The sequence below is a fragment of the Penicillium canescens genome (assembly GCF_028828765.1).
Source record: "Penicillium canescens strain IBT 15451 chromosome Unknown utg000003l_segment0_segment0, whole genome shotgun sequence".
In the NCBI taxonomy this organism is placed as follows: Eukaryota; Fungi; Ascomycota; class Eurotiomycetes; order Eurotiales; family Aspergillaceae; genus Penicillium; species Penicillium canescens.
The window spans coordinates 3,993,730-4,021,668 of record NW_026703965.1 but is presented as its reverse complement, the minus strand read 5'-3'; the positions used below and the strand labels follow the sequence as shown (position 1 = coordinate 4,021,668).

At 47.9% G+C, this 27,939-nt stretch overlaps 11 protein-coding genes across 11 annotated transcripts; 3 read left to right on the top strand and 8 right to left on the bottom strand.

The window, feature by feature from the left end:
- Positions 1–46: 46 nt before the first annotated feature.
- On the bottom strand, positions 47–454 carry N7446_004971 (uncharacterized protein; the record flags this gene model as incomplete). Its single annotated transcript, XM_058513719.1, has 1 exon — positions 47–454. The coding sequence occupies one exon, from the start codon at positions 452–454 to the stop codon at positions 47–49; it is 408 nt and encodes a 135-aa protein (XP_058375048.1).
- An 862-nt stretch (positions 455–1,316) lies between these two features.
- Positions 1,317–2,557, bottom strand: N7446_004970 (uncharacterized protein; the record flags this gene model as incomplete). Its single annotated transcript, XM_058513718.1, has 2 exons — positions 1,317–2,293; positions 2,320–2,557. 2 exons carry the CDS (start codon positions 2,555–2,557, stop codon positions 1,317–1,319), a joined length of 1,215 nt encoding a protein of 404 aa, XP_058375047.1.
- A 2,344-nt stretch (positions 2,558–4,901) lies between these two features.
- Positions 4,902–5,576, top strand: N7446_004969 (uncharacterized protein; the record flags this gene model as incomplete). Its single annotated transcript, XM_058513717.1, has 2 exons — positions 4,902–5,081; positions 5,130–5,576. 2 exons carry the CDS (start codon positions 4,902–4,904, stop codon positions 5,574–5,576), a joined length of 627 nt encoding a protein of 208 aa, XP_058375046.1.
- Positions 5,577–5,647: 71 nt separating this feature from the next.
- On the bottom strand, positions 5,648–5,973 carry N7446_004968 (uncharacterized protein; the record flags this gene model as incomplete). Its single annotated transcript, XM_058513716.1, has 2 exons — positions 5,648–5,843; positions 5,867–5,973. The coding sequence occupies 2 exons, from the start codon at positions 5,971–5,973 to the stop codon at positions 5,648–5,650; spliced, it is 303 nt and encodes a 100-aa protein (XP_058375045.1).
- A 687-nt stretch (positions 5,974–6,660) lies between these two features.
- N7446_004967 (uncharacterized protein) lies at positions 6,661–7,259 on the top strand (the record flags this gene model as incomplete). The annotated part of the gene is made up of 3 exons (XM_058513715.1): positions 6,661–6,800; positions 6,853–7,009; positions 7,062–7,259. 3 exons carry the CDS (start codon positions 6,661–6,663, stop codon positions 7,257–7,259), a joined length of 495 nt encoding a protein of 164 aa, XP_058375044.1.
- Positions 7,260–7,574: 315 nt separating this feature from the next.
- On the bottom strand, positions 7,575–7,865 carry N7446_004966 (uncharacterized protein; the record flags this gene model as incomplete). The annotated part of the gene is made up of 2 exons (XM_058513714.1): positions 7,575–7,745; positions 7,833–7,865. The coding sequence occupies 2 exons, from the start codon at positions 7,863–7,865 to the stop codon at positions 7,575–7,577; spliced, it is 204 nt and encodes a 67-aa protein (XP_058375043.1).
- Positions 7,866–8,936: 1,071 nt separating this feature from the next.
- On the bottom strand, positions 8,937–10,854 carry N7446_004965 (uncharacterized protein; the record flags this gene model as incomplete). The annotated part of the gene is made up of 3 exons (XM_058513713.1): positions 8,937–10,267; positions 10,320–10,406; positions 10,458–10,854. The coding sequence occupies 3 exons, from the start codon at positions 10,852–10,854 to the stop codon at positions 8,937–8,939; spliced, it is 1,815 nt and encodes a 604-aa protein (XP_058375042.1).
- Positions 10,855–11,768: 914 nt separating this feature from the next.
- Positions 11,769–12,053, top strand: N7446_004964 (uncharacterized protein; the record flags this gene model as incomplete). The annotated part of the gene is made up of 1 exon (XM_058513712.1): positions 11,769–12,053. The coding sequence occupies one exon, from the start codon at positions 11,769–11,771 to the stop codon at positions 12,051–12,053; it is 285 nt and encodes a 94-aa protein (XP_058375041.1).
- A 3,127-nt stretch (positions 12,054–15,180) lies between these two features.
- On the bottom strand, positions 15,181–16,853 carry N7446_004963 (sugar porter family MFS transporter; the record flags this gene model as incomplete). The annotated part of the gene is made up of 3 exons (XM_058513711.1): positions 15,181–16,021; positions 16,069–16,701; positions 16,756–16,853. 3 exons carry the CDS (start codon positions 16,851–16,853, stop codon positions 15,181–15,183), a joined length of 1,572 nt encoding a protein of 523 aa, XP_058375040.1.
- Positions 16,854–18,696: 1,843 nt separating this feature from the next.
- On the bottom strand, positions 18,697–20,716 carry N7446_004962 (putative manganese ion homeostasis (Fr); the record flags this gene model as incomplete). The annotated part of the gene is made up of 2 exons (XM_058513710.1): positions 18,697–20,328; positions 20,384–20,716. 2 exons carry the CDS (start codon positions 20,714–20,716, stop codon positions 18,697–18,699), a joined length of 1,965 nt encoding a protein of 654 aa, XP_058375039.1.
- Positions 20,717–21,718: 1,002 nt separating this feature from the next.
- N7446_004961 (cation diffusion facilitator family transporter) lies at positions 21,719–23,483 on the bottom strand (the record flags this gene model as incomplete). Its single annotated transcript, XM_058513709.1, has 4 exons — positions 21,719–23,098; positions 23,158–23,244; positions 23,297–23,343; positions 23,405–23,483. 4 exons carry the CDS (start codon positions 23,481–23,483, stop codon positions 21,719–21,721), a joined length of 1,593 nt encoding a protein of 530 aa, XP_058375038.1.
- Between the last annotated feature and the right edge of the window lie 4,456 nt (positions 23,484–27,939).

The window sequence follows — 27,939 nt, the reverse complement described above, 5'->3', positions numbered from 1 at the left end:
CGGCGCTATGAATATGACAGTAGAGGCCGAACCCAATACAGGCTCGTCAGTGATAAAAGTACAGAACTCTTCCTTCAAAGGCCCACCAGGTGTGATCTTTGCGTTGTCGGACAAGGGTACAAGCCACATGCGCGAGAATTTGTTGATGATAGGCCTCGGCTGTGAGAAATATGCCAGGCTCCAAGTCAATCCCTAATAAACAGTAAGTAGATGCAGCATAGCAGTACTTGAAAATCTTCGCCCCACAGACCTCTCCTAGTCCCATTCCCTTCACTAGCCGTGGCACCTTCTCTTCAAGCAATGGTCCTCCATATGCTCTGTTTCCATTTTGATCCTCTTCATAGAATGTCCCTCTAGTATCCTGGGGCGTCTTTTGTTTCAGCACTGCCTGGGCGATCTCGCCCTTTATTTGTTGACGGATGATCTCGGTCGCAGGAGAGAGTGGTTGGCTCATCTCGCAGAGCAAAGCAATCGCACCCCCAGGAAAACTCGTCGGCCTCTTTGACAGGACTTTATACGGTGCAAACTCGTTAGCTGTGGTAGCAGAAAAACCTGATGTGGGAATTTCGGGGCTACTACTTACCGTGTTTGTTGTTATGGGAGTAAGACTGTTAATGGAGGGGCATGGAGGGGTACAGTGGCAGTGGAGGAATGTTGGGCATATAAGTCATGTGACCGGAGCTAAGTTGGGCATATAACTCACGTGGCATTCCCGATGCTCTTCTTTGGGCTTTTAGGTTGGCTCAGCCTCATAGGTGTAAATAGATACTGTAAGTCTGTTCGGTAGAGCGATTACATTGAAGTTCAACAGGATTTTGTGCGTATCATGGTGGAGATCCCTTCGGGAGACAAATGATCCAGGAAATGCGACCGCAGGGTCTTAGGAATGGGGTATTCTAGGAAAACCGTTTCAAGCCTATACGACGCGAGAATTTCTACACTCGATTCTTGTTCCCGAAAATAGATCTCATTTTCTTCTATCTTCTATCGACCATAAGACGAAAAAGGAAGACTCGATTCCACGGCATGGAGAGACTCCGAGCCAATATTATTATATTTGTTAGAAATCGGGGCTCCAACGTAAACAACTCCGTGTCTCCCGTATTGCAAGTCCAAACCATCATATCATCCTTCCGGCTCTTTCACACCTAGACCTACGGCTAATGATGCAGGACACAATTGCCGAATTGCGAAGACAAGTGGTTGACATACCCAAAAAAGGGTACTGTACTTCAATGCAGTCCGCATCCGTAGAAGAGCAATGGTAATTAATTTCTAGCAATAGAGGGAAATTTCTATGGAGTTTGTATAATTATTCAAAGACTATGCCTATACCAATCGAAAGTGAATCCGATTTGCTCCGGCTCGCCTAAAGAAAGGACATGAAGCAGTCCGCGTTTCTCCAGGTCCTGACAAAATTCCTTTTTCGAAATAAATTCCTCTCCCAGGCGGTTGTGATCCACGTCATCACGATTGCCACCATTAGAACGCTCGGCCTTTGTTAGCTCGCTGTTGAAAAGCTGTAATAACGACCTCCACCAGGCTCCGAAGCCATAACATATCCCATGGATTATGCGACCTATGATATCACACCATCGTCCCATGAACTGTGTTTCCACGAGGGTCGCCACTTCATTGCTTTCCTTCCTTCTACCTCGGTTACTCTCCGTCGCATCAATTCTTTCGTTCAAAAGCATGTTCGTGTGCGCGGCTAGTTCTGAGACCGTGACGTATTTGTTATGCCAACATTTGTCGATGATGTCGTCAATCAGAGGATTGCCATCCAGATTGGGAAACTCCATACTCTGTAGTAACTCCACGACTCTAGGACCATGCTCGTAGGGATCTTTGGCGAGACATCGATCTCCATAGACTTCAAAACCGTAGTTTATTAAATAATAAATGGAACCAAGAGCGAACTGTTCTGTCCGAGGGCCAAGAAAGCCAAAAGTTCCACATTCTCCTTGGTCTAACTCATTGCTATTGAGTATTCTGCCATACGGAGCCATGCAAGCTTCGTAGTTGGCTCCAATTTTTGCCGTACTATCAAAATCGGATAGCTTCAGCCGGTTGCGGTCAAGTAGGACATTTTCAGGTCGTAAATCACCATGCGCAAGATTGAGGGATTCCAAGAAAGCGACGGCTTGAGCGAGATCGTTCATCCATTCTTTTCGGAGGGGAAGAGGTTCTAACTTTTCCACTGCAGTAACCACCATGGTTTGCTGGTCCCGAGTATGATTTTTCTGTATCCTAGAAGAAAGCGACATGTCTAGGAGGTAGATTAGTAGACGATCTGTTAACTACCAATAGGGGCCGCACCTCTCATGTACTCAAGGAAGATGCCACTACCTGAAAAGAGAAAACATTGCACAATAGAGGGGCAAGGTGGGTTTTGAGAGAATATTCGGTATATCTCGACCTCTTTATGGAATTGTTCTCTTTCAAATTCTCCAGACTTCGGGACTTTGACGACGATGCGAGGGTGAACTTCGTAAACGAAAGATATACCTCCGCCCCAGATCCAGTGCACACTAGGAAACTGGCGTTGGATATCCATGGTTGAAGAATATGACGTGAAGAGTGAGCAGCAGAATTTCAAGAAGAAGGGATAGAAGCAAATTTCTGTATTTGAAGAGGGAAAAGGAGAGAGTGAAAAGGAAAGAGGGAAGTGGAATGGAAGTAAGGGGCGCGATGATATAATCAAATTTGATTGGTTCAACTAAATACTGAGTAAACTGCGACAGGCAGACACATCTACGTGGTGCTGGGGACTAGTACTCTATGACAGTTATTTTCGCGTCCTTCTACCAGTGAAGTCAAGATCTGATTAAGAAGAAGACCCGAGCGAAATAATTGTCGTGGTTGAGCCTCGTCCACCCGTCACCCTCACCTCCTTGTTTCTCCACCTGTCCTATACTGCGAGCACTATGCTGTCGACCGGAATACCACAGCCTGAAGCACTGTCGTGAAACATACCAGCGACTGGGATACTGTCGTCTTCTAGGATTTCCTGTTTGGGATCTTGTATATTCCGAAGTACTGTTGACTAGAATACATTGAGGAGGGGCTGCAAAGAATCCAGATGAAAAGTCTGAGTATTAAATAAATTTATAGATAGATAAGTAAGTCAATAACTAATTACTTGCCTACGAGCAACAAAAGTTACCAGGAGGTTTCTTCCCATTACTGGAGATTGATTCTCGTTTTAAATAAAGCAACGATGTAGCCGATGCAGTTTAGATCAAGTAACAAGAATTGAGATTCTCTTGGAGAATAATTCCATAACACAGGCAATGAAACACGGACCAATTCCTATCATGACTGAGATCTCATGAATCCGCTATGCCTTCTTCCAAATTCCATTTATTTTCACATAAGTGCCATTGGCGATACAGTCGGGGCATGGATCCCTTTTGGTTGTCTTTCCGAAATGCTCTGTCTTCTTGATGATGCCGCAATTGTTGCAGCCATTAAGCGCCGTGACCCTTGGGGGAGAATCAATTCTATGCCTGCATAGGTGCTCGATTGTCTCAATGAGTTCCTGACACATGATGTCTCTGATATTCATTCATATCAGCTTAAGCGATTCCGCCTAGTGATGATAAACTCACTCTGATACTGGGCGTAATTTCAGCTTTGAGATGAAGTCTAGACGTTGGATATTGAGAGTGCTAGGGAAATGTTGTTCTCCTTGACTGCTGATTTCGAGGATGGTGGTGAAAAGAAAAATCGAGGATTCAGGCGTATTTATAGACTTTTCTGGGAGGCTTTAGCGCTCATTCACGACTGAGCAAGTTGTCCACATGTTGGATCTACGAACATTTCATAAACCCTACCACCCTTGACGGCGCACGGCCGCTGCTCTAGTAGCGGCCGCCCCACAGTGGGCCAGCCGCTACACTGTCAAAGAACATGTCTAATTGCAGCTCTAGGCGCCGTCATCTTTGACGTGGCTCGGCGGTGAATTAGATATATACCAGTACACGAGGAATTGTTGGACTGAAATTATGTGCTGCTGCACAGGCTTTTCGTTCAAGTAAATACTGGACGACAGCCCCACTTTTTCGGCAGCAAGACCATCACTGCAGCAAATACAAAGGGGTCCCAGTATTCCTAAAGCGATTTGGTTGGTCACTGTCTGCTTACGGCCAATATTATGATCAAGAGAAGCGAGCAGTGCACACTTGATAGGAAAGCCAATAGAACCTCATGCGATCCCTGATCATTGACAAGACCTCATTCCGCCAGTATTGAACTAGTTGTGTTTGGGAAATTAATTACATGGGAGTATTTCTCCAGTACGTTATTGGCTTTCGGTGGGCAGCTGTAGCCCACATTATCTCTCGGAAACAGAAGCCTAGAGAGCCCTTTTCGGCTTATGTTATGGCCCGGGGGTTCAGCAAGGTGAGAAGTTTGTCCGTGCACGACTGCGCCCACTCCACCAGACCACAGCAGGAACGCGCTGGAGCTTTTTTGAGCCCACTCGTCGTCAAAGCTTAAAGTAATACAGTGTACATCGATATGAGTGACCCGTATTTTCTTAAGAACAACAGGTCCCGATAGATACCCCAGACCTTCAATAGCAGTAATAGCTACGTTTGCATGGTCAAAGAAGATTTGTTTCTAATTGATCTGGGACCCCCTTTTTTTACCAAAAGAAGAAGAAAGGTTCAACAACGTTTTATTGACATCGCTGAACGCTTACCGTAATGGTCCGCAAAATGGATACTTCCAAACCAGTATCTCCGCTGCAATCTAGTCAAACATGTGGTACATCATATTAAAAGAGACAGTCGCTTCAAACGCAGCCCGATATCTATTTCTACCTATGGTAAGATTCCATGTCTGAGAATATGGTCTGCTTGAGCATGCCGGAACTTCGTTGTTTACTTTCAGATTGTATGACCCGGCTCTTCTCTCCAAGAAACCCGCGCGAGACAGTTCTGTTCGGAGGTCCAGACCCCAACCGAGATTCGTTGATTGATCTTTTGGAAACGGATATGCCGAAGGAGCAGCCTACCATTTCTGCTGATTCAGGCTTTGGTGTTTCTGCCAGAGACACAGAGCCGACTCATTTGCACGTGCGTTACCATTTACTCCCCTTTGACATTAAACTCTAACCAAACAAGACCGTGCGGGTTTGGTTTTCTCCTAATGGGCTTCAAATTATGGAAGACATCAAAAGAAACGGTCTCAACGATGTGGTTTTTGATGCCATTGCTCTTCGAGAGCTTAGCGGTCAGCATCAAGCCCATGGCATCACGAAGGAAGCATTCCTAGTGGATCTTGCGGTGCTTAAGGCTGGTATTCCACGGGTCTTGGGGAAGTATGGGATTACACAATTTGTCCCTCTAAGCAGCGACGATCCGATTATTTTGCAACAACCTGCAGAGGATCTCGGCTCAAAGAGAGCTCTTTGTTACCAGTACCTGCATTCCAAATACCTGCAGGAATATGCAAAAAGGTGCAACCTTGCAAAAGTTCTCGGATATGAGATCCACAACGTTCTAAAGGACTGGTACGAGGGACGTCTTGAAGATATTTGTAATCGCTTCAGGAATCTCGGTTACTGTTGAGCATAGCAGATTTAATTCATTCCATGTTTCGCACTTGCTGCTTCGTACTTGCACCGATCACTAGATGGAACTCAATTCAGGACAAGCAAAAAGTCGAAGTTTGGAGAGCCCGTTTCACGCATTCTGCTTCGATATCGACCCTCCAGTATTCTCTTCACTTCACTGTTGTAAGGACATCTCAGGAAATCAATCAGGTCCTGTGATGCTTTAGAAGATGAAGCATCAAAATGCCAAGTCATCAGCGCTAGCATCAGGACAGTACCATAACTGAGAGCGGGTAATATATTCACCACGTGATGGAGACGCAATTCCCAAGGAGATCATTGCCTCCAAAGCGATTTTTGCCGGCCCATGCAGGATTTGGACGGGAATCGGGGCGGGCTTCTGACGTGAGCATATCATCGTCACCAGAGAGAGGGTCGGGTACTCACCATGGCTAGATCTATTGTTATGACCAGGCGCAATTGATGGCCACCTTGCACAGTTGAGATATGTCCTTTTATAGCCTCCTAGGTCGAACGAAGAAGCACCAGCTTAAATTCGAAACCTCTCCATTGATGGTGCTATTATATACTCGTCTATATGAGACAACATGGAATGCTAGTCTTCTATCTCGCTTCGGCTGCTTCTATCAAGCTACGTGCAAGCATTTTTGGGACCAAAATCGAGCAAAAAAAGAAAAGAAATGACGACCTAGAGCGAACGACCCCGATTGTTGCCAGCCCCTATTGGCTGACTGAACCTGCTGTAAATGAGCCGGAAAATACTAAACCCTGAAAAGGCCTCTACCAGTTTGCAATCCAGCGGCTGGTTATCACGGGTGAAGCGCGAAAATAATCAACGACCTATTCTGTCAGCGGGTATTGTACATAAAAGTTTTGAGGGAAAAATAATCAATTTCAATCACCATGAATATCGCGGGGTTGCCTGGGCCTGTCGTCCACCGACAGCTTGAATATATATAGTTATCCTCGCTCTGCACCTATATTTTCCCCAAACAACTCTATTTTCATTTACTCTATAAGGCCTCTTCCTCGAGCCCTGAACTATAGCAAATCTCTCAACACACAACAGACTTGCCAGAATGTCCTCACCTTCATTCTTCAACATTGGAATTGTCGATGTTAATCCAGAATTTAACCTCCTTTCTAACGTCCCAATGGCCGACCTAAGCCGTGCTTTCTTTATTTGTTGGCAGGAATATTCTCTAGAAGGCATACCACTGTGAGTCTCACCCCACTAGCGCCATAACCTATTTATCTGACGAAAGCGTAAGAGACGAAGAGACTACGACTGGGGTGGAGTTTCGAGAAGAGTCACTCACTCCCCTAGGTTTTTTCATTCCTGCTATATTGCAGGATCCGCTGGTTATCCGTAATATCCAGAATGATCCGCGCATTGGAGGGCTGAAGCTTGTCATATATGAGTGTGTCGTCTATCAATTTTTCATAGGCTTAATGACTAACGTAGTGATTTATCAAGCAGAAACCAGGGTATATCAAGAAGCCCTTCTTTTCTGTAAGCACAAAGACTGTCCCCTCATACATCCGAAATCAGCTAACATTGCAGGGCATTCTCGATCAAAATGGCTGCTTCGCGGCTCAATGCTCGACCTATCTTGAACTATGTATCCCTTCCGGAACGCGTACGGGATATCATCCTTATACAATCTGCCCTAGGTAACATGTGTTAGCGAGGATATTGGTGTTCTTCCGTATTACATAGTATTAGCTTTGTCGACAATCGATAATCTGATTTATACATTTCGATGTCTTCCCCACAAGTGTACAGCCTCCAGAGAATCCTTCGATGAAACGAGAATCACTATTTTGATTCCAGTGAGCCTCGCTTTGCGCCTTGAAGGCTGCTAGATAGGCCTTTGCACGGGCTTCTCGGGTATCTTGGTGATAGCATGAAAACCACTAACGTAGCACCTTCTCAAGGGTAATTGATAGCCATTCAACTCCGCAATTTCACCGATCATCCCCATACTCGACCCTAGTACGCAAAAGGTTGACGCTCCAGGCTGACGTATGTTTGAATGACCACCTGGCAGCCACATATAGCTTCTTGCCCGGAACATTGATAGCCATCTAATTCCCGGCTTCGCCGATCAGCCATATCTGAGACCCAGACACCCATACGCTTAACACCCTTCTCGGCCATACTCTTTTTTGTATGAGACGATTCCGAAGACCATGCACCTAGACTGCGACAAGCATATCATCACCACCGGTGAGAGGTTCTGGTACTTACTTTATTCAATGACAAGGTGCGATCAATAACCATCTTGGACAGTATAAATAGGTCCCCTTGTATCCTCTTGGTTTGAATAAAATAGCACCAGCCAGGTTTGAAACCTATATATTGATGCTGTTACCACATACTCGTCTATATTATTTGGATCTGTTTGACAAATCGGCCCCATGGAGTGCTTTTCTTCTATCTCGCTTCGATTGCTTCTACCAAACTTCATGCAGGCATTTTGGGGACCGAAAATCGAACAGAAAATAGACGAGAACCTAGAGCAAACGATCCCAAATGCTGTCAGCCCTTATACACTGACTGAGCCTGCGGTATATGAGCCGGAAAATATCAAATGTGCATCTAGCCTCAGACAGCCTTCACCAGTTTACAGTCCAAAGCCAACGGAGAAGGGAGGAGCGCCAAAAATCAGTTCAATTGAAGACTGTCATAGTGAGCCTTTCCTAAAAAGTGCGAAACTTTTGATATTGTCTTCTCACTTTACAGCCTTTCAGCAGACATATCGCAGACGGACTCTATGGAATCAGACGGCAACATGGATAGCCAAATTATTACGCTCCCTCACATCCCTCCAAACATTCGACTTGTTAAAGGCAGGATTATGAGAATGGGATACACCGATTTCTCCACTCCTTAATCTCACGGTGGAAAGAAAAATGCCCTTGGAGACGGTGCCCCAATATGACGGTGCCCCAATACCAGTTAAGGCACTGGGCTTCCATTTAGTCCCCTTCTGGCTCTGTTATATTCTCAGGCGCGTGAATTTCCGATCGCCTTTTAGTAGCCAAGTCTCCTCATGTAATATAACGTACTATCCGATAGGCAAGACGTTTGGCAGCCAGCTTCTCGTTAAATTATGCGTAGCGATCGATATAGGTACACTTGGACTATCATCGCTTCCAAGTTTCAAAATATATGGTTATATATGCTTATAGAAGAGGGTCCTAGGGCAATACGTGGAATTCTCTATCAGACCATTAGCGAAGGCTCTTCCACAGTCTATAGCTGGTATGGATATGTCCCACATTGGAGCTATTCCCCAGAATGTAATTTCTAGCTGTATGTACTGGAGACGGTTGAAGTATATGCTTTGCTTTAGACGATAGTTGGCGCGCTCTTAGTCTTGCCTTCTCGATGCCCAGACGTACTCCAGTATACTTGGATCGCAGCAGGACTTCTTCCTGGATATCGGTCCAAAAATAAGCTCGTCACCTCCGACCATGGTCGTTGCTCGTCTCTTCTTAACTCCTTCAAAAAATCCACCTCTTTTGAAGACCACCGCAAGCGCCTCCTGCACTTTCGCTGGGCTTCGTTGCGGCCATCACGAGATGGCGAGTGTCGTGGCAGCTTGGTCGCCCGCCCGTCTCCATCTTCACAGGCTGTAGATATATTTCGCTTATGGCGTTTTCGGCGTCCCATCTGTCGCGGGGATGTGTTCTGAGAAAAATCTTCAGAGCGTGAAGACTGTTGTGAAGACTGTTCAGGAGGCATTTCAGACGGTGACGGCATAGAGGGGTGATGAGAAACCTCTGGAAGGAACGTCATGAAGTAGGCTTGTCCAGGACCGTGAGTTTGGATACGGAGAACTCCGCGACCGAAAATCTCTTGTGTTTTATCCAGTGAGACAGCCAAACTACCACCTGAGGGGGTTCGGGATTGATTAGGGTATTTTCCGACGATATCATTGCTCGGAGCTAAGACGCTTCCCTTTGCCCTCTTCGACGTTTTCAGTGGGCGCCCCCTTGCCTTGGAATTAGGTCCACCGGACGACGGTGAATATTTGTTCATCGACATCCGTGTTACCCGATCTTTCTCGAGGTTGTCACTGTCGTTGTCGCTATCGCTCGAGCGACTACACCGTCGTATTCTGGTTAGAGAGTTCTTCTTGGCACTTGCAACCACTTTATCGTTTCGACGGACAGGGATGACAACGGAAACGGCAGGAAATCGCTCTCGCTGCACGGATTTTGCCTTTCGTCGCGGACAAAGGGATGGAGAGTTTGCCAGCGTGGCTTGCGATCGGTTGATCGAGCGAGTTTGAGGTCTAAGACGGGGAAAGTCACGCGTTTGACTCTCGGTGAGTCTGCCTCTTACTTCCTTATCCGAGACAGCCTCGCTGATTGAGGGTTCATTGACCTGGACAATTTGTGTTGTCACCCCATTTCTTGTAATACCCGTCTGATCTCCATAGTTTTCTAACCCGGATGTGGTGTCATCTACGACGGATTCATCTTGGATAATGGTTTCAATGCTAGGCCGTGCTGGTACATCTGTTGGAGGTGATGGCAAGACACGCGGGCAAGTCAAGTTGACTTCGGGCGGGCCAGGGCTCTTGTCAGCCTCATCATAAATGCCTAGCGACGAGATACTATCTCGGCGCCATCGTAGCAGGTCGGCTGGGGCAACGGTTGAGGCAATGGGCGGTTCTTGTATAAGTTAGCAAGATAAGGAGAACAGAAAGATAATAGTCGCGCTTACCTGCATGATGCAACTGAGGTTCTGCCGGGATCAAAGCCGTATCTAAGTCACCAAGAGACTCTCCCAAAGGGCATCGGTCCGGATGATCTGGTGGATGATATTAGCTTTATCGCGGTTCAGCAATTGATTCCGACATACCAGTTATTAAGTATGTGTGATCGCTTTCAGACACGTCAGTGCGACATTCGTTTCGGAGCCCTGAGTCGAGGTGGAGGTCCAAGTCTGTCTCGTGCGTTTCCTGGATGCTCTGTGTCACAGCTCTCTCTATTTCGATATCAAATTCACTGCCTGCACGTGAATCCAAATTTTCCGCCATGGTATCTCGCGATTCCAGAGAGACATCAGTGCTGGCACCGGATGTTGAGCTGAAGGTCGCTTCTTGAAAATACGGTCTCGGCGGGAGGGCACGGGGAAGGGGTTGAGGAGCCACGGAGGCATTATAGGCCCTCCAACAGGAAGCAGGGAGCGCACGCGAGGCGGGCTTTGTAGGAGAGCGAGGAGAGTAGAAGCTAATGTTGTCAAGACTGATATGCATGGCGGCCAAATCAACAGACGGTAAATGAGAAGTGATCAGGGAAATGGGAAAGGAGTGCGGACGGCTTATATAGTATCTGAAATCACTTCTTTAGGCAACGCCAAGTAGCTCCGCCGCATCGCCGCATCGCCGTATCACCACTCGGAGGTTGTACATGCCAGCATCCTCGTTCAGCTACCAATCTCCTAAGCTACATTGGGATCCATAAGAAATTGGACCCACAAGTAAAGGGATAGTTCCATTGTCGGAATCTGGCTCGCTCAAAGACCATGGCCAATTACCATGGCTGCCATCTCATGCACAAGCACACCAATTCTCCGCGGCTCCATCGGACTGTTCGGACATGCGGACGCCTTCGTGACCAATTCCCTAGATTGATCCCTCTAACTTTTCCGTGAACTATGGCGAGCAGTTCCACGTCAGCCTCGCAGAGCCGTAATCCGCAATATCTCGGTTCCAAAACCAGCGCAGTCCCCTGCAAGCGATGCATCGTCCGGTTACAGTTACGAGTGTGACCCCATAATTGTCCCACCATTGGGTTAATTCCGCGGCCATTTCGACAGATCATCACGTAGCCCGCTCGAGCCTTCTCACAAGTCATCATCCGTTGGGAATCAATGGAGCGCCTTCAGGCCCACACCGGATGATGGGTACCCGGGGACGCAAGAGGCATTTTTGTCATTGGTGGTTACGCTGCGCCGAGCAGATAACAACACCACATGCCTATCGAGAGGTCATAGTCCCGCCCCGGAAATGAGATATGGGCTGTATGCGTTTCCCCAAATGGGAAAGATTGCTTCAAGAGGTTTGAACCGGGCTGAAATAGGCAGCTCCCAATGGCCAGGAGACCATTTGGGGGTGGCCAATTTAGGCAGGCGAAAACACCTCGCGAGCCATGTTGCATGCCTCCATCCATGAAAGATCAGCGTCTCACGCGGCGGATGTCGAATCAGTCGGTGGATGCCAGCGACTTCGCAGTGGCACGAGTGGGGAGCGAAGGGGGCGAAGCACTCCTTGTGGGAACGGTCATTTCCGAAATGCAGGGGGGCCGGAGCAGTGATGTCCGCGCTCGCGAGCTGAGGAGAACGTACGGCCGTGGGAAAGGAGAGAGAGGTGGTCGAGCGACGCACCGTCTAGACTATATAGTTGACGAGGGCTCCCGAGGGCGGCGACTGGGGGCAGTTCCCGTTGGGGGATAGCGCGAGACACCATACCCGATGGGGTGACGCTAAACTAGAATAGGGCGGCACGGGACGGGCGCTAAACCCAACGTGGGGGGTTGCCGGAAACGGCGCCCCTCTGGTAAATACGACTTGTACTATACAACTGCGACTACGACAGTTAATGCTCCAGAAGTTTCTGTGAGTTGATTTTGTTCCTTAGGATGCGAGCAGAGATGTCGCTGCACCAAGCACGAGCTTATGATGAAGTGAATGTAGCCATGCTACTCCAATGTGGAGAAGGAATACCAGAGTACCTAATCCCCAATCATACATTGGTTTCTCTGATCCATTAGCTTTACGCGGGAACTTATACCGTACCCCTCGAAGTGGTTGTATTCATTTGTCAGATTCACTTCTCTACATCGTTGGCTATAGTATTATATTCTATAGGAGAAAGGATCCGTGGCCTAGCTTGTTATCTCCCAATTATCTAGAGAAGCGAGGCTAGATACCACAAACTCGCTATTAATAGCCAATCAATCTATAAGTCAGCAAAGTCACGTGTATACACCACTACGAAGTATCGTACAGAGGTTACGAAAAGTCATGGTATCCGTCGTGGTTCGGGTGATTCTATAAGACCCGGCCATACATAGGCCGCACAATACAGTAATGAACAAATTGATTGGGCGGTTGACGCGCCCCTTAGTGTCTCATGAACCAAAAGATCGTCTGATTCTATTTATCGTAGGAAAAACTACGGTTTCCGCGAACTCTGAATTTCTCCCGAAGACGGGGGTCCTCTGATTATCTCTATCATAGAAGAAACCACAGATTTTCTTATAATCTAAGACCGTTCGAGGGAGCCTATATATCGTTAGGAAAGGTAGATCCTAGGGGACCCTTCCTCGAGGTCCTATATATAGCTGACCTTCTTACCTAATAGAACGGCGTAGAATTGCGTAGTTCTATAAGGTATTACAAATTATAGGTCAGAAGATCATTAATGTAATAATCATTGATCAGAAGACTTATAGTCTTCGGATCATAGGAAGGTTATTAGGTTTAAACCATTAATAGACCTTCTAGAATATATTATCGAAGGCTATATTAATAGACCTTCTAGGGGTAATAGGTATTAAGCCTTTTGATAATAAGCTTAGATCAAGATAAGATAAGCTTAATGATACGCTTATACTAACAAACAAAGTGTTAGAACCCTGCGAGGTCCTATAGTAGCAGTATGAGTTCGGGAAGTAGAGTCTATCGGCGAATGTATGTGCAGGTGTATTAAGAGACTAATTGCTGCCCCTCCATGCGAGGACCAGCGAGCACAATAAATACATGGTGCGATTAGCTAATGCGTTTAGCGACATGCACGGCCATCCTGGCCCATGCATGCGATCAGTTACCCTCGCAGTGCGAGGGCCAAGGCTCGCTGTATACCCTTAGGCATCCATCAGGCACCTGGCAGGTCGGGGTCCTGACACAAAGACGCTAGGTCGCGTGCCTATAATAGCGGACTAGAGCTAGACTATAGTAAACTAAACAATTATGCTCCCGTGACGAAAGAATCTCGAATAGACCTGGTGATACCGGTAAATCACACTAAAAGCATCTATGTCTAGAGTATTTTTGTCCTTTGTTTGTCGGGGAATTTTGCGCTCGGCTAGGAATACACCTTCGAGAAACTTTTTTAAGGTAAGCATACTCTATTTAGGAATAGATAGGATATAACTTACTCGTCGTATCTATTAATAGGCATTCTTACCGACGCGGCGACGGGCGAATAGCTCGAAGTATTAATAAAGGCGTCGCTAGTATTTATTATATAACTAAAGTAGTTTCTTTTGTGATATATTGAATATCTAATTAAAAAAAAGTTTATATAGATCGTCTAATCCTCTAAAAGAAGAAAGTCTATATAATCCTCGTTCGATTAAATATAATATCTATTCCCGTGTTATTTTTAGTTATAAGAATTTTCCCGGCTAAGTGAGCACTTACTTTCGCTAATAACGTTCGACGATAGCGATACCTTCTAAGGTCTTTAGCTTAAAGTTTAGAGGGAGCTATCTAAGACTACGAAAATGTTCTAGTCTAGCTCGAGTTTCCTCGTAAAGAATAGAATCGGTCTAGTATTAGTGCTTATTAGTTTAAGCCGGATATATAGGTGTAGGTGCTCTAGAGGAGGTTAGATACAAAGACTAGGGTAGAAAATTCGTGGTATAGGAAACGACAACGTTAAGGTCGGCTTAAGGCGTAGGCAACGAGGATAAGAGAATAGGAGGTATAACGACACTAGAAGGGAGGGAAGACGAAGTATCTTATAGGCGCTTAACCGGACTAGGCGAAAAGGAAGGAGACTTAGATTTAGCTAGAGGGGGAGCCATTTTCGGCGTCGTTTTGGTCGCCAGTAGAAACGAGGGGAACAACTATGCTAGTCGAGCGTCAACATCAGGACCGGAGGATGACTAACAGTGCTGGGTAGGTGCAGAATAGTGCTGTTAAGGGGCAGTGGGCGGTCAAGGGGCGGCTAGACAGCCAAAGTTACCGGTAGGAAGCCGTTTCTAGCGTCGAAAGTGGTCATTTTCGGCGTCATTTTCACAGGTCCTCATATTCTATATGTAATTAATCAAAAATTCACGCTCAAGGGGTCGTTTCGGTGCTATTTTATTTAGGTAATCCTAGTGACTCCCGTGACGGTAGTACTATAGAGAGCTCTGGGGTAGGTTTGTATGGGAGTTTCGTGTGTGATATAGAGATTCATACGTCAATATAAATTTTAATAGTTCCCCACAGTGGGTCATATCCAGCTAATGCCATGATAATTGTCGACAAACATTCCCCGTCCCTTGAAAGCTTGAGGTATTCTGAAGATCTAAAACGACTGGACCGCTCAAGCCAAGTCGAGGGACTGAGTATCAACGTTCCATGTCTATACGAGCCATGGGTATAAAGCAATGTTTGTACCCCTTAAGCCATGTTCCAATCTACGATGATAATTAAATGGGAAAGATGATATATAATATAGTAAATGCATTCCGCTATAACACAAACATGAATATCATAATAAAAATGCAATCCAACCCGTTGATCAAATATCCACAAAGAAAACAAAATGAAAATCATACAAAATCCCATGAACCATTAATAAATGCAATCAAACATCAGCCTTAGCACCGACACTCTCATGGTGAGTAGCATGCTCACCAGCACGCTTCTCACCAGCATCAATCTCAAGCTGAGCAAGATCACCACTCTTCATGTTAGCAGCAACATCACGAACATCAGTGTAGTTCACGGAAGGAACAAAGCCAACCGACTTCCAAGCAACAGGAACCTTGGCGTAAAGTTCATCAACCTGCTCAAGGGAAAGACCCTTAGTCTCGTAAATGCAAGTGTAAACGAAGATAGCACAGATAAAGCAGAAACCACCCCAGATGAAGAAAACCTTAGACTGGAGGTTCGCGTTGCCAGGACCACTGTTCACCATGTAAGGGGTGGCGTAGGCAATAGCCCAGTTGAGCAGCCAGTTGGTGGCAGTAGTGATAGAGAGACACTTGGCACGGGCCTTGAGCGGGTACAGCTCACCGGTAACGACCCAAGCGACGGGACCCCAAGAGCTAGCGAAGAAGAAGATGTAAACGCAGACGAAGGCGATGAGGACCTTGTTCGAGACATCGGAGTTGGTAGCGGTACCGACGATAGCGACGATGAGCTGCGAGACACACATGCCGACAGCACCGAACATGAGCAAAGGACGACGGCCCCACTTCTCGACCATGTACAGACCGGGGAAGGTGGAGACGACATTGATGATGTTCGTGATGAGGGTGATGACGAAGGAGTTCTGGATGCCGGAGTTCTGGAAGAAGGTCGTGCCGTAGTAGAAGATGAAGTTGACACCTGCGAGCTGCTGCAGGGCCTGGACGGCGCAGCCGGTAGCGAGACGCTTGCCGAGGGAGCCCTTGACGATCTCGAAGTAGGAGGCCTTTCCGAGGCTGAGTTCGAATTCGTGGTTTGCTTGGATCTCCGCGAGCTCAGCGACTAGGGCTGGGTCGTTGATGTCCATGCGGCGGAGGCGGGCGAGTGCACGGATGGCTTCTTCGTGGCGGTCTTGTTTGATGAGGAAGCGGGGGTTTCGGGGAGAATGAGCATTCCAACGACGAGGATGATGGCCCAGGCGAACTGGACGGCGACGGGGATGCGGTAGCAGCCTGTGTCCATGCGGTCCTTGGTGGCGTTGTTGACGATGGCGGCGAGAAGGAGACCGAATGTGATGGCTAGCTGGTAGGCACCGACGATTGTACCACGGATCCACTTAGGAGCGGTCTCAGACTGGTAGAGGGGGATGGTAGCAGAGAGGAGACCGACACCCAGACCGGCGAAGAAACGACCAGCGACGAAGAGGGGGATGGAGGTAGCGGCGGTCTGAAGGATGACACCGAAGACGAAGACGACGCTCTCGATGACCATACCCATGCGACGACCGAACTTGTCGGCAATAGGGGCGGCACCGAGAGCACCGAAGAATGTACCAGCAGAGAGGAGAGAGACGATCATGGAGGACTGGGAGGAGGTGACATCCGGAAGACCATCCTTCTCGTTGATGTAACCGGTAGAGAACATCTCACGCCAGAACTTCATGGCGAGGATACCACTGATGGTACCTGTGTCATATCTAAAGCATTGTTAGCATCTGGTTGAGAATAGGAGTATAGGATAGGAGACATACCCAAAGAGAACACCACCAAAAGCAACGAACAATCCAATAATGATTGCCGGGGCTGCAGAGCCCGTGGCCTCAGCAGGCCTCTTCAGCGCGAAGCCCATTGTAAATAGAGACGATTGATGAAAACCGAGTTGAGATAATCAAATCAGAAGTCGAAGAGAGGAAAGTAGAGTGAGGACGAGTAGTCAAGAGTATATGAGTGGAGAAAATAGAATGAGAATCCGCACAGCAGAGACAAGTGAAGATGTATAGATGGAAGTGAAGTGGAATGAGAAGACAGTAAAGCCCAAAAGCAGGGACGATCACGATCTATTTATCCTCTCAACACATGGCCACAGGCCGAACCCCGGGGAAAGCCGAATGACAAACCGAAAGCATATGCGGGGACTCCAGGTCTGTCTCATTTCCTGTTTATTTTTAATTTCCTCGTTTTCTTTTCTTTTTAGATGTTTTGAGCCTGGGGTTAGGGTTTGCCAAACCCCGGGTGGGCCAATAGAGACTAGGATTGGAGTGGGGCGACTCAGCCACATGGCCAGCCATTGGTCATGCGGGCAGATAAACTCGGACGGAGCCGAGAACCCCTTTGGAACCCGACGCCGGTGTATTATTGTAGGCATCCCGCCTTGGGATCAGCCACATATTGTAGAATGTTAGACTCTTGTTCAGTATGCTGTAAGGCTATACGGAAATAGCCAAGCAAACACATATGACCCGGCGAAAATACTGGGGAAAATGTGGTTGACAGCCGGAACCGGAATCTCGGATTGAGCCACATGAGTGCCGATCGGCGTCCCGCATCGGGCAACGGGACCTGGCCCAGACCATTTTCTCGCCGAAATTTTCTTCCGGTTTTTTTCTTGTCAGCTGCTTTAGGGATCTGGATTGTAATGGCTGATTCTATATTTGACTAGAAACTACGAGTACTAGAACAAATGCAGCAGATAAACAGAACGATTACAAACGCCCAATACATGTATGGGAGAGGCATGTACCCAACGCCACAAGATCAACACAAACGCGGGACATACTGTACATCGAACATGGGAGAACTGTAACTCATTTCCCAACTCCAGATTTTCTCCCCAGACGGTCCACGTATCCCCAGACAGAAAAGGGATCCGAGTCTGGAGGGAAGAGAGGAAGAGCCAATGAAGGGGAGATATCGATGACCCGCAGGCAAGGTTGTCAACCAACAGAATGACGTTGTACCCCGGTAAAGTACGAGGGGGAATGTAGTTTTGCTCACCGGAGCCAGAATGAGGACATGGAAATTGGATATTTCCCCTGGACCGTAGTTTGACTTGTCTTGATGTGGGCGAAAGTTTGGACTACTGTATTCGTGTTTTTGGTCCCACTTCACTCTACTTCACACATGGATTGAATTTTTTCTGTTACGAGATTTTCGGTTGGTAGAAATTATCTGCTGAGACTAGTTTCAGTTTGTTGGTCATTGGTGTCCAGAATGAAATACTGTATGCTGAAAATATTGCATGGTCTACTGTAGTAAACAGAGCCTGCAAATCCTGAACGGCCCGCGTTGAGGCTTGGCGGGAGTTTAACACGCGAGTGCGGGATTTTTCCCGTGATGGGGATTGGACGCACAACCCGAAGCTATGCCGCGGTCTGACCGTTTCGGAGAATCGTCGGGAGGATTCCGAGAGAGTCGAAATGGACCGGGGAAGAGTAAGACATGGCAAGTCCGAGGTCTGGGGCCGGCCCGGGGGAAATTTTGGATCGGGTCAGGGTCTGGTCACGAGGCCACGGGCCTAGCTCTTGCCCTAGCTCTAGTTTTTTTCTTCTAGTTTTTTTCTAGTGCTTGTTCTAGCCCTAGTGTCGCTATTCTGTTACTACAAACTGGATCAGATCGGAGCTAGTAAATTCTGCAGCGCCATGTGATGGAGATGCAAGTCTATTATTGTCTATTTTCGCTGAAGAGCGGTCCGGCTACCAGCGCCAGATCAGGATGAAATACGCTAACAACACTACCTGCGCCACAGTCTTGGTAGAGTGGTACAGGTCATGCACAACCAGAGAGGCACTAGAGCGGGGCCCAGTGGCTGACGCGGGCCGCCATGAAGTCTTGTTTTTCGAGGACATGATGTCCTCGTCAATACCCCGGTAGGAATCAGGTGACTTGGTCCCAGGATAGCGAGACGCTGTCATTCCGCCGCGGCTGGCTAGGCCACCCGCTGACAAAGTAGAACTAGATGCGCCGGAGGTTTGGGAGTGATGCTGTGGGCGGCGTTCAGAGAGTGGGAGGAGTGCACCGGTTGATGATGGCTCCGGCGAGGAGAATGCCCGGTAGAGGGCACGGATGAAGAGGATGGTGACGCTGAAACCGAGAATGGTGAGGTAGTGAATGAAGATGCCCAGTTGGTCTGGGAGGAGGCAGAGGTGGTTTTGGATGGTGGGCGATACGTCTTTGATGGGCTTGCCCGTCTTGGGGTCAATTGGGTTCCACAGACTGGTCAACACGAAGCCTGGGTGTCGGACTCCCATTGCCCAGGAGATACTTTTGACAGTGATCTCGTTCGGAGAACCATTGAATTCCCGGTGTGAGACTTCACAGTAGTCGTGGTCATCGCCGGAGTAGACCTGGACTACATTGGGTCCTGACTTAGACACCAATTCGTTGGACACGGTCTGTGTGAGAACGTTCTGGTACTGGTAGCCACCTGAAATCTTCAAAGCATTAGGCTCATCCTCTTCCAGCTCCTCGTCCGAAGCTGGCGGATAGCGCTCGCGTAGAGGCCCACAAGGAGTTGCAGGCTTGCGGTAGAGAGGCACATGTGTAAGGATGATCGTGGGGAATCCAGGGCTCGTCGGCTCGGGCTTGTGGTGCATTGCCGGGTCAACAGCGTCGACCACACGGTAATCAAACAGATGGCCCTCGCTTTGGTTTTGCAGCATTCGAAGTTCCTCTGTCTCCGCCTTGGCTTTGTGCATAGCCATCTTGTCCAAGAAATCATCGGCATCTTTCCAAATCGGGCGAGCCGGCCAGGTATCATCGCTTGCGGCTGTCGGCGAGCTGCCTGTCAAAGGATCAGGCTGGTCCATTGCGCTCAGCGAGACAGTGTCCACCGAAACGAATGTATGATTTCCAATCACATCTACTCGGTTGCTGTGTCCGAAGTAGGTCTGGAATCGATCACGAACAGGCTCTTGGATCCCATTTCCGAATCCGAGATCATGGTTTCCAGGTAAGCTCGCAAGCAACTTGCGGCCTCGTCCGTCCACCGGTGCGGGACTGCTTTTCTCCCAAGGATCTAGGAAGATCTTCATGAATCGGCGGTATTCCTTCTTCCAGAAATTGTCTTTGATATTCTTATACCGGGCTTCAGGGCTGGTGGTGGTACCGGTAGCCCACTCTCTGCCACCGTCGAAAAGATCACCAAGGAACAGCACCGAGTCCGGCTCGAGGTGATCTTGGATTAAGGAGAATGATCGGCGCATATATTGGTCTGTGTATTTAACAGTCAATGTTGACAGAGGCCATGGCCGACCAGGGTAGGTGTGGGGATCGACGAGCTGGGGGTCCGAGATGAAGGCAATGTGGTGCGGTGTTGCATCTTGGGGCTAAAATGCAGCAGTCAGTACCACGTATAGTATAGGCGATTGCGACAGCACTTACCCATTCTTCCCAACTATTCCAAAGGCATCGGTTGATGTGATCCTCAAATACTCTTCGTTCGCCCCACCATATAGAGTAAATCCACAGTAAGATGACGGCAGTAGGTATCGACAAGATGGATTTCAGAGCTCGCACTGCGGTGATCTTGATCCCCTCACTGCCTCGGTGTCTACCGATTCCACGGCTAAGAGATCCCTCCGAAAGCCATTGTTTTGCAATTTGAGGAACAAACTGCCACACGCGACTGGATATACTTGGCGAACTTGGTGTGTAGTTCTGGTTGAAGGAGGGAAGGGGAGAGGCGCCCGCAGAGCGTTGGTAAGGGTATGTCATGTTGGGTTAGCTTGACAGCGAGCCTAGGTGACAGGGTGGCCCCAAACACGACGGGGCTGATATTGAACTAGCGAAAGGAATGACAGGGCATGCTCCGAGCATACAAGAAGAGGACAGAGAAAAGAAAAGAAAGCAAAGAGCGAATGCGGAAGAGTCAAGCAGAGAATCTCAATGCATGAAGAACAAGGGGTGACAATTCAAGCTGCGGGCTAGACGTGCAGATCACCCCGGGTCTGATCACGTGATGCTATTTATATCTACAAATAGTACACAGAACCCTCCATATACAGTACTTTATCTCAGGGCTCGAGATTTGTTGTATATTTCAGTGACAAAGTAATAAAAATAAGGATATCAGTATATGTATTTGGCAAGCCTGTTGAATCTGTTGAATGGCCAGGTGCGGATGTCGTCTTTTCATATATGGTCGATGAAAGGCACTGCGGGTAACTCCATCATGAAGTTTGTTTGATATATAGGAGGGCCCAGCACTCTGGACCCTTAAGCAATCAGGTTTGATGCTGTTTGAGCAGCGCGCTGTTTTTCATTATGAGAAATCCCTGTTTCCGGTTGGTTTTACTAGCATTCATTTCGATGCAGGTTTACCAGGGCAAAAGGACCCACAAAATGTAGGTTCCAACAAAATATACTATCTCAAGTTAAGATGAAGTGTTTGATTAGTAATAGATAGAAATACATGAATGCGCTCCAAGTACCAAACAGTACAAGGGGTCCTCGTACACAAACAGGATCATAGTGCATGTTGCTATGACATACAATCATTCTAATGACCTAATTCCGCGAGGACCGGCAGTCCGAGACTAAACCACGAAAGGATGAGAGCTAACAGATCATTACTCTGACAGGAAAGCGTAGAATGAAAGAAAACACAAAATAAACGGAGTGGTGTTGATAGGGTATCAGAATAGGGAAACCGTCGGGTAGAAATGTTTTGGTGGCCATGGGTATCCATGTAAAACAAGGGGTTGTGTGGGTAGCAAATTAAGTAGGCTTAGGGCAGCACTGTCCTCCACGTGCGCAGTTCTCATCGCACTCCAGAAGGCAGGCTTCGTTGTCACCTTCCCGGACGCTAGCTGCGCGGCTAGGCTGGTGTTCAATGGTGCCTCGGGAGGATGATGCATGGGGGTGGCTCAGGTTGTCCTCGGTGTCGCTTTCGGGTGCGAACTCGGGCTGGATAGTCGAAGAGTGGATGCCGTAGGCATGGAGACAGCGTCGCACCTGTCTGGCCAGGCGCATGTATCTCTCAGAACCTTCGCCCTTGATCTCGGTATCGACCTGGAGGTGGATCGAGGCAACAATCTTGGTGTCGCTGAGCTGCCACACGTGCAAATGGTGGGAGCCAATAACACCGGGGAGTCTTCCGATATCCTCCTTGATGTGGTCGATGCGCATTCCAGGGGGCACAGCCTGGAGCAGTATACGGGAAGCGGCCTTGCACAGCGGGATAGCGGAGGCAAGAATGATTAGCGTGATAACCAGGGAAATGCCCGGGTCAACATAGAAGCGCCATTCGTAGTCGGTCAACCAGATGATTAGCGCGGAAACGATCACACCGATATTGCCTAGTGCGTCTCCCATAACGTGGAGGAACACACCACGCATGTTCAGATCGTGACTGTGGCCCTTCTTTCCATCCTTGGACTTTGGCTTAGTGTGGTTGTGAGACTTGTGGACATCCTCATCTTGGCGGTGGTGGTCTGGGACTTTGAAGGGTGCGCCCTCTTCGTCGGTGTAATTAGTGGCATGGTCACGGTGACGCAGAAGACCGGAGCGCTCAGATGGTATCTCGTCTTCCTCGCGACCGGTATCCGAATCCGACGTTTGCTCGGTTTGGTACTGACTGGCGGCAATGATTCCTTGGCGCAGTCTTTCGGGGAGCACGGGAATATCCTCGGCGCTCACGAAAACGCGTCCGGTCGAGGTGCTGTATCTCCGCGAGCTTCGGGTTGGGGTGCCGCGGCGGCGGGATTGTGGGGATGTGGGCTCAGTGACAGAATGACTGGGCGCATTTGGAGTAGCGCTCTCGGGGGCGGCGTTACTTTGCGGAGCAACTGCGGCCTCCTCATGATCGCTGTAGCCATGCTCTGCATCCTCGATATGATCGTGATCGTGATCTTGGTGGTTATCCTCTTCGTCGTTACCGTGGCCGTGGCCGTGGCCGCCGTGCGAGTGGTCGTGGAAAAGGGCCAATCCGATGATGTTGGAAGCAAGTCCGAAGCAACCAACGATACACACGAATTTCGGGTTCTGCACCTCCTGGGGTTCCACCAATCGCTGGATTGCTTCCAAGAAGATTGACATGCACAATGCAACTAGGAAAACACCATTCACCAAGGCACCGAGAGTCTCGGCTCGTTGCCACTGTACGCAGAGATCCGCTTGTCAGATAAGCTCGAGGCTCGGACAGATTGCCAACTTACGCCGTAGGTATAGGTATTGGAGGTCGTCTCCCGGTTTGCAACTTTAACGGCCCATAATCCGACACACAGTGATAACACATCATTCAGCTATGGGTAAGGTTAGAATCCATTTATGGAACGTGCATCGCGGTTCGCGTACCATGTGGAAGGAATCGGCAACAAGGGCGAGAGAGTGGACCGCATAGCCTAGAAAGCACACTGTCAGAAAGGCCTGGTCGCGCTGGATCAAAGTCCATGGATAACCCACCAGTGATTAACTCCAGCAGGAAGAACGCCGTATCAATGACCAGCAGGATCAACATCCGGTTCTCTTTGGAAAGCCCCATGATGAATCGTGGGCGCGCTCAGTGGCGCAGGGCAAAATCAATTGTATCGAAGTCAAGAATGAAATTCAAATAGAATTAAAGAGGTCGGAAGAGGTCAAAGGAGAGGTTTAAAGGAAGAAAAATGAGTCGCACCTTGGAAAAGAACTTGGTGGAGCTCGAAACGGCGGAACCCCTCGGACCCGGTGGCGTTACGTTGTTCCTGGCTATTTAACTTATGCAATCGATAGAACCTATACTTAATGGATACTTAATGCATCTGATTTGGATTCCAACGACTTGAAAAGAACGCATAATATGATTAATGTATATGTTGGTATAATCTACGTTGTTTGTGTACCTTTCCTAAGACTACACGGTTCAAGGGTGATGCAATATCCACAACATCCCGATCGGCCTAGTCTTGGAAACTCTCCTCTTAGCTCCGAAGAACTTAACTTCTTAATTCTGGGTCTCTTTTCAACCGAGTCTGTTCTTTAGTACTGTCGTCTCTTTCACTTCTTACACAAACACAATGTTGTATCACGGCTATTCCAAAACCGGCCAATTTCTGTGGGACGACGGACTAGCTCATGCATGCCTGCACTATCATTGATCCTTTAATCCCGGCCAATACCCACCCTCTTGCTGGGACCCTCGCGCCAATATATCAAGCATTTTGTATACTGGTATGTCCCGTAGACGCCAAGTTGTACATTTTTTCACATACTGGCACTTTTGGCGGCACGCACACGGGATATGTATCCATTCTGATATGTGTAGCCTAAGAAGTGGAGTTCCAAGTCGGCTGTTTCGTAGACTGGCTAATTTCGTACCAGAGGCGTGCGCCAGTGAGTTCTAGACGGTAGTGTATTTCGTTTCCGTCCCCCTCCCTCCTCCCCCCCACCAACAACAAACTAGACATGTACATAAATGACCCAGTTCGCTTACGGGCTTGGAGGGGCATACCGGCGTCCTACGGACATACAACGTGTTGTATACGGAACTTTTAGGGCTGGATTGCTGACACTTTGGAATATGGTCATTGGATCTTTGGAAGACGAGGCCCCGTTCACTCGGGATCCACGCAGCATGGTGAAGTTCCGTGGATCGGTACAGAGTATATCCATAAATTATACGATTTAACAGATTTCCTAGGCTCAGATTTCAGTAGAAATAGTCCTTGGGACTTACTAATGTTGCCAGATCCTGATGAAGGAGGCTCAGAAGGATCGGCACATAAGGATCGGCACATGAGGCTCGGCATAGCCCCAATTAACCCTGCTCCTTTCAAGTTCAAGGCAGAACTGTGGATTACATTGCTGCGGTGATAACTCTCCTCCAATAAAATTATGATTGTGATTTTAATTAGCAAAATTTCGTCTATTATAGCCTAGTACCCCTTAGTATTGAACCCTTGCTAGAGCCATACCTCGTATGCTTTGATAACTAATGGTGATGACCTTGGGGCCAAATCCCAATAAGACTGATTAATTCCTGCCTAATAAAGTACACTGCCCTCCATTAACTCCCCGCATAGATTTATAAGACCTTAATTCCGCCCCTGTATTCCAATATCCACTATCCACGTTTCGAGATATCAAATACGCCCCTTCACCCGAATATGAGCAGCTACTTGCCTTCCACTACAAGCCATGGTACTCTGCTTAGTTTGCGAATCACATGTTTTGCTCTCGCTATCGTTGCAGTTATTGTCTTTAGCCTTGGGGACACTGACTATATTGCGATTGGAGTGGTAAGAGACCCCCAAAATTTCTGCCCCGAACTGACTTAACTCTCATTTAGACAGGGGGTTCTGCTCTCTGGTCATTAATTCACTTAGTCTTCCTTCAAATCAGAAAACCCCCTCACCCTGGCCTTTTGGTCGCGTTCGATCTAATCGCCGCGGGTATCAATATTGTCTTCGGAGTCCTCGCACTAGTAGGCATCGCCTACTTGGCCTCCAGCACCGACAATATTTTATCTTCCGCAGCGTTAACGATTGCGGGTCCAGCCATACAAGTAGTAGCTGGGTGAGTTCTGCCGTGGCAACAGATATCCGAGAGTCTTTTACTGACCCTTTACTTGGACAGAATCGCCCATTTTATCGTCTTCATTTTCGCCTGTTGGGATGTACACGTTCGACGACGATCACCATCGTATAGCTTTGCCGATACTGAGAAATAAACCGCATGTTGCGGGCATCACCCTCCATCTCACGAGTCGGGGGCTGCTTTGTGCCGTGCTCTGCAGACTTATGAAACCAATTTGAAATTATGAACGCAATTATTAGACACTACTCTCTGCACAAATTCTATAACTGGTTGTAAATATGTTTCAACACGGAAGCTAGATGTATCATATCTACATCCCCTTTTTTAATGGTAAGCTCCTAGATAATCTTCCTCCGAACGCTCATGATTCTCTCTGTCCCCTGGTTTAAAGCGTGTCTATCCAGTAACCATCCTCCAAACAAGGCACTAAAATATCAACAACATTCTCTCCCTGAGTTACATTCCTCACAGAAGCAAGCATGATATCTATTCCTGCCTTGCTAGTCAACAAGCCACGAGGGGCATCATCACTTAGGCCTCTAGTGCCCCGGCTTCAAGAGCATCAGCAATGGTCGCACCCTTGAACCGAGTCTACCCAGTAACTCATGCTGGATCCAAGCCATACTAAATCCAGAGGGATACTTTGCATCCAGAGCGGGATAGACAGCCCAAGAAGTCATGACCATATCGATGCCAGCCGCAATCGCCGTTTCTTATACATCCATGTCAACGGGTTGCAGCTCTTTGAGACTGGAGTTGATAGTGACGGGTTGTTCATCCGTATTCTCATTCTTGCCAGCTGCACCAAGTCCATGGAACTGCTTAGCAGATGAAACGATACAGCTTGCGGAGTCTTGATAAATACAGATCTACAAATTGTCAAAAACATCAGATTTGTTACTAAAAGGACGACTGGTACGATTCACAAAATCGCCTGGTTCGCGATAAACATCCAACACAGAGGCAAGATTGGAATTGATTTCCGCGGCTTCAGGAATGCTGGCAGAATTTTGGTTTCGGAATATTGCGCGCAACGCACTACGGTATAACACGATTTGCAACTGGTCGGTGTTAGGCTCGAGCCTCCTCTAAAAGAAGCCCCGGAAGAAGCTGTATGAGTTTGTGTGGGTCGTCCAGCAGAATTCAACGACAAGCATGGTTTTAATAATCTAAATTGCACAGTTGAACAGTTGGAATATTGGGTGTTTTGTCTTTGTCTTGCTATCCATCAGTCGTTCGCAGCGCCACCAAGGAATCCAATGCGACAGTGTGTGTCTTTATTCCAGTTTGAAGATCCGGCCCAAGCTGTTTAGGCAAATTCAATTGTGAGTGACTATCGCACATTACAGGCCTCCGTCCTGGGCGTTAAATTTGTCGCCGTGGTAAGAAGAGCATAAACTGCTCAAGTATCCAGGACCGGTGGACATCTGAGGATTGGTGAATTAATACACTGAGTGAACAAATCATTGTCAAGCGCGACAGTGAGTTGAGCAGATGAGATGAAAGTTACAAGAAGAGAGATAGTACAGGGACAGCCAATCCTTCGACATGGAGACGTAAAGCCTGTAGCAGGTCGGCCTGATTGAGTCAGAATCTTGCGCGTGCAGATGCAAAGGCCGACCGTCAGGCTATCAGTATCAACTAAAAATCCTAGCAGTTGCCGTGCCGAAACTGAGTCCGCCAAGACGGGGATCCCATTAAAGCAGTACACAGGTATTACATTATATGAGTCAACAAAACATGTTGGGACAAGGAAAGTCCCAGTCGGAACGTTTGTCAAGCTGAATTACGACTCCACCGGTGGTTCCATGCGTCTTATGTCCTGCATTAAGTGTTTCATTTTTCAAATCGGGAAGCGTTCTAACCCCATCTCTCGGAAGGCCTGCGAAAGTCGGGTCCCTATCTAATCCCGACCTTCCAAGGAACTAATCGTTGGATATCATCGAGGAATGTCGCAGTAAGGATAGACTGTTTGTGGTATCCGAGTCTGGTATATCCATAACAAATAGTTGGGCTAACTTGAACGATTCACCAAGGTCATCTAATCAAATTTTCATAGTGGCCATAACCGCCGAGGCGACATACAGAAGAATGAACCTTCGAGCTTCTCTGCTCAGTTCATTTGCTATAAGCATACGGCCTATTGTGCCAAGCAAAGCTAGTATGAAATGCCAAGGAAAACAAGCTCCACGCCACCCGCTCTCTATACTTGAGGACGAACTGGTGAGTATCATTGGCTACAACTAGTCTCTAGGACCTGGTAGGGACTAAGTCTCCTCAGACTCGCAATACTATCGGGCCTTCATCATTATTCGTATTACTTCGCATACTCGATGTTCGTTACTCTTGTTCATTTTTCTCGACCCACTTCAGTAGGCTATCTGGGTCGGAATCCCCATCCCGAGATCAACCCGTTTCAGTCCCCC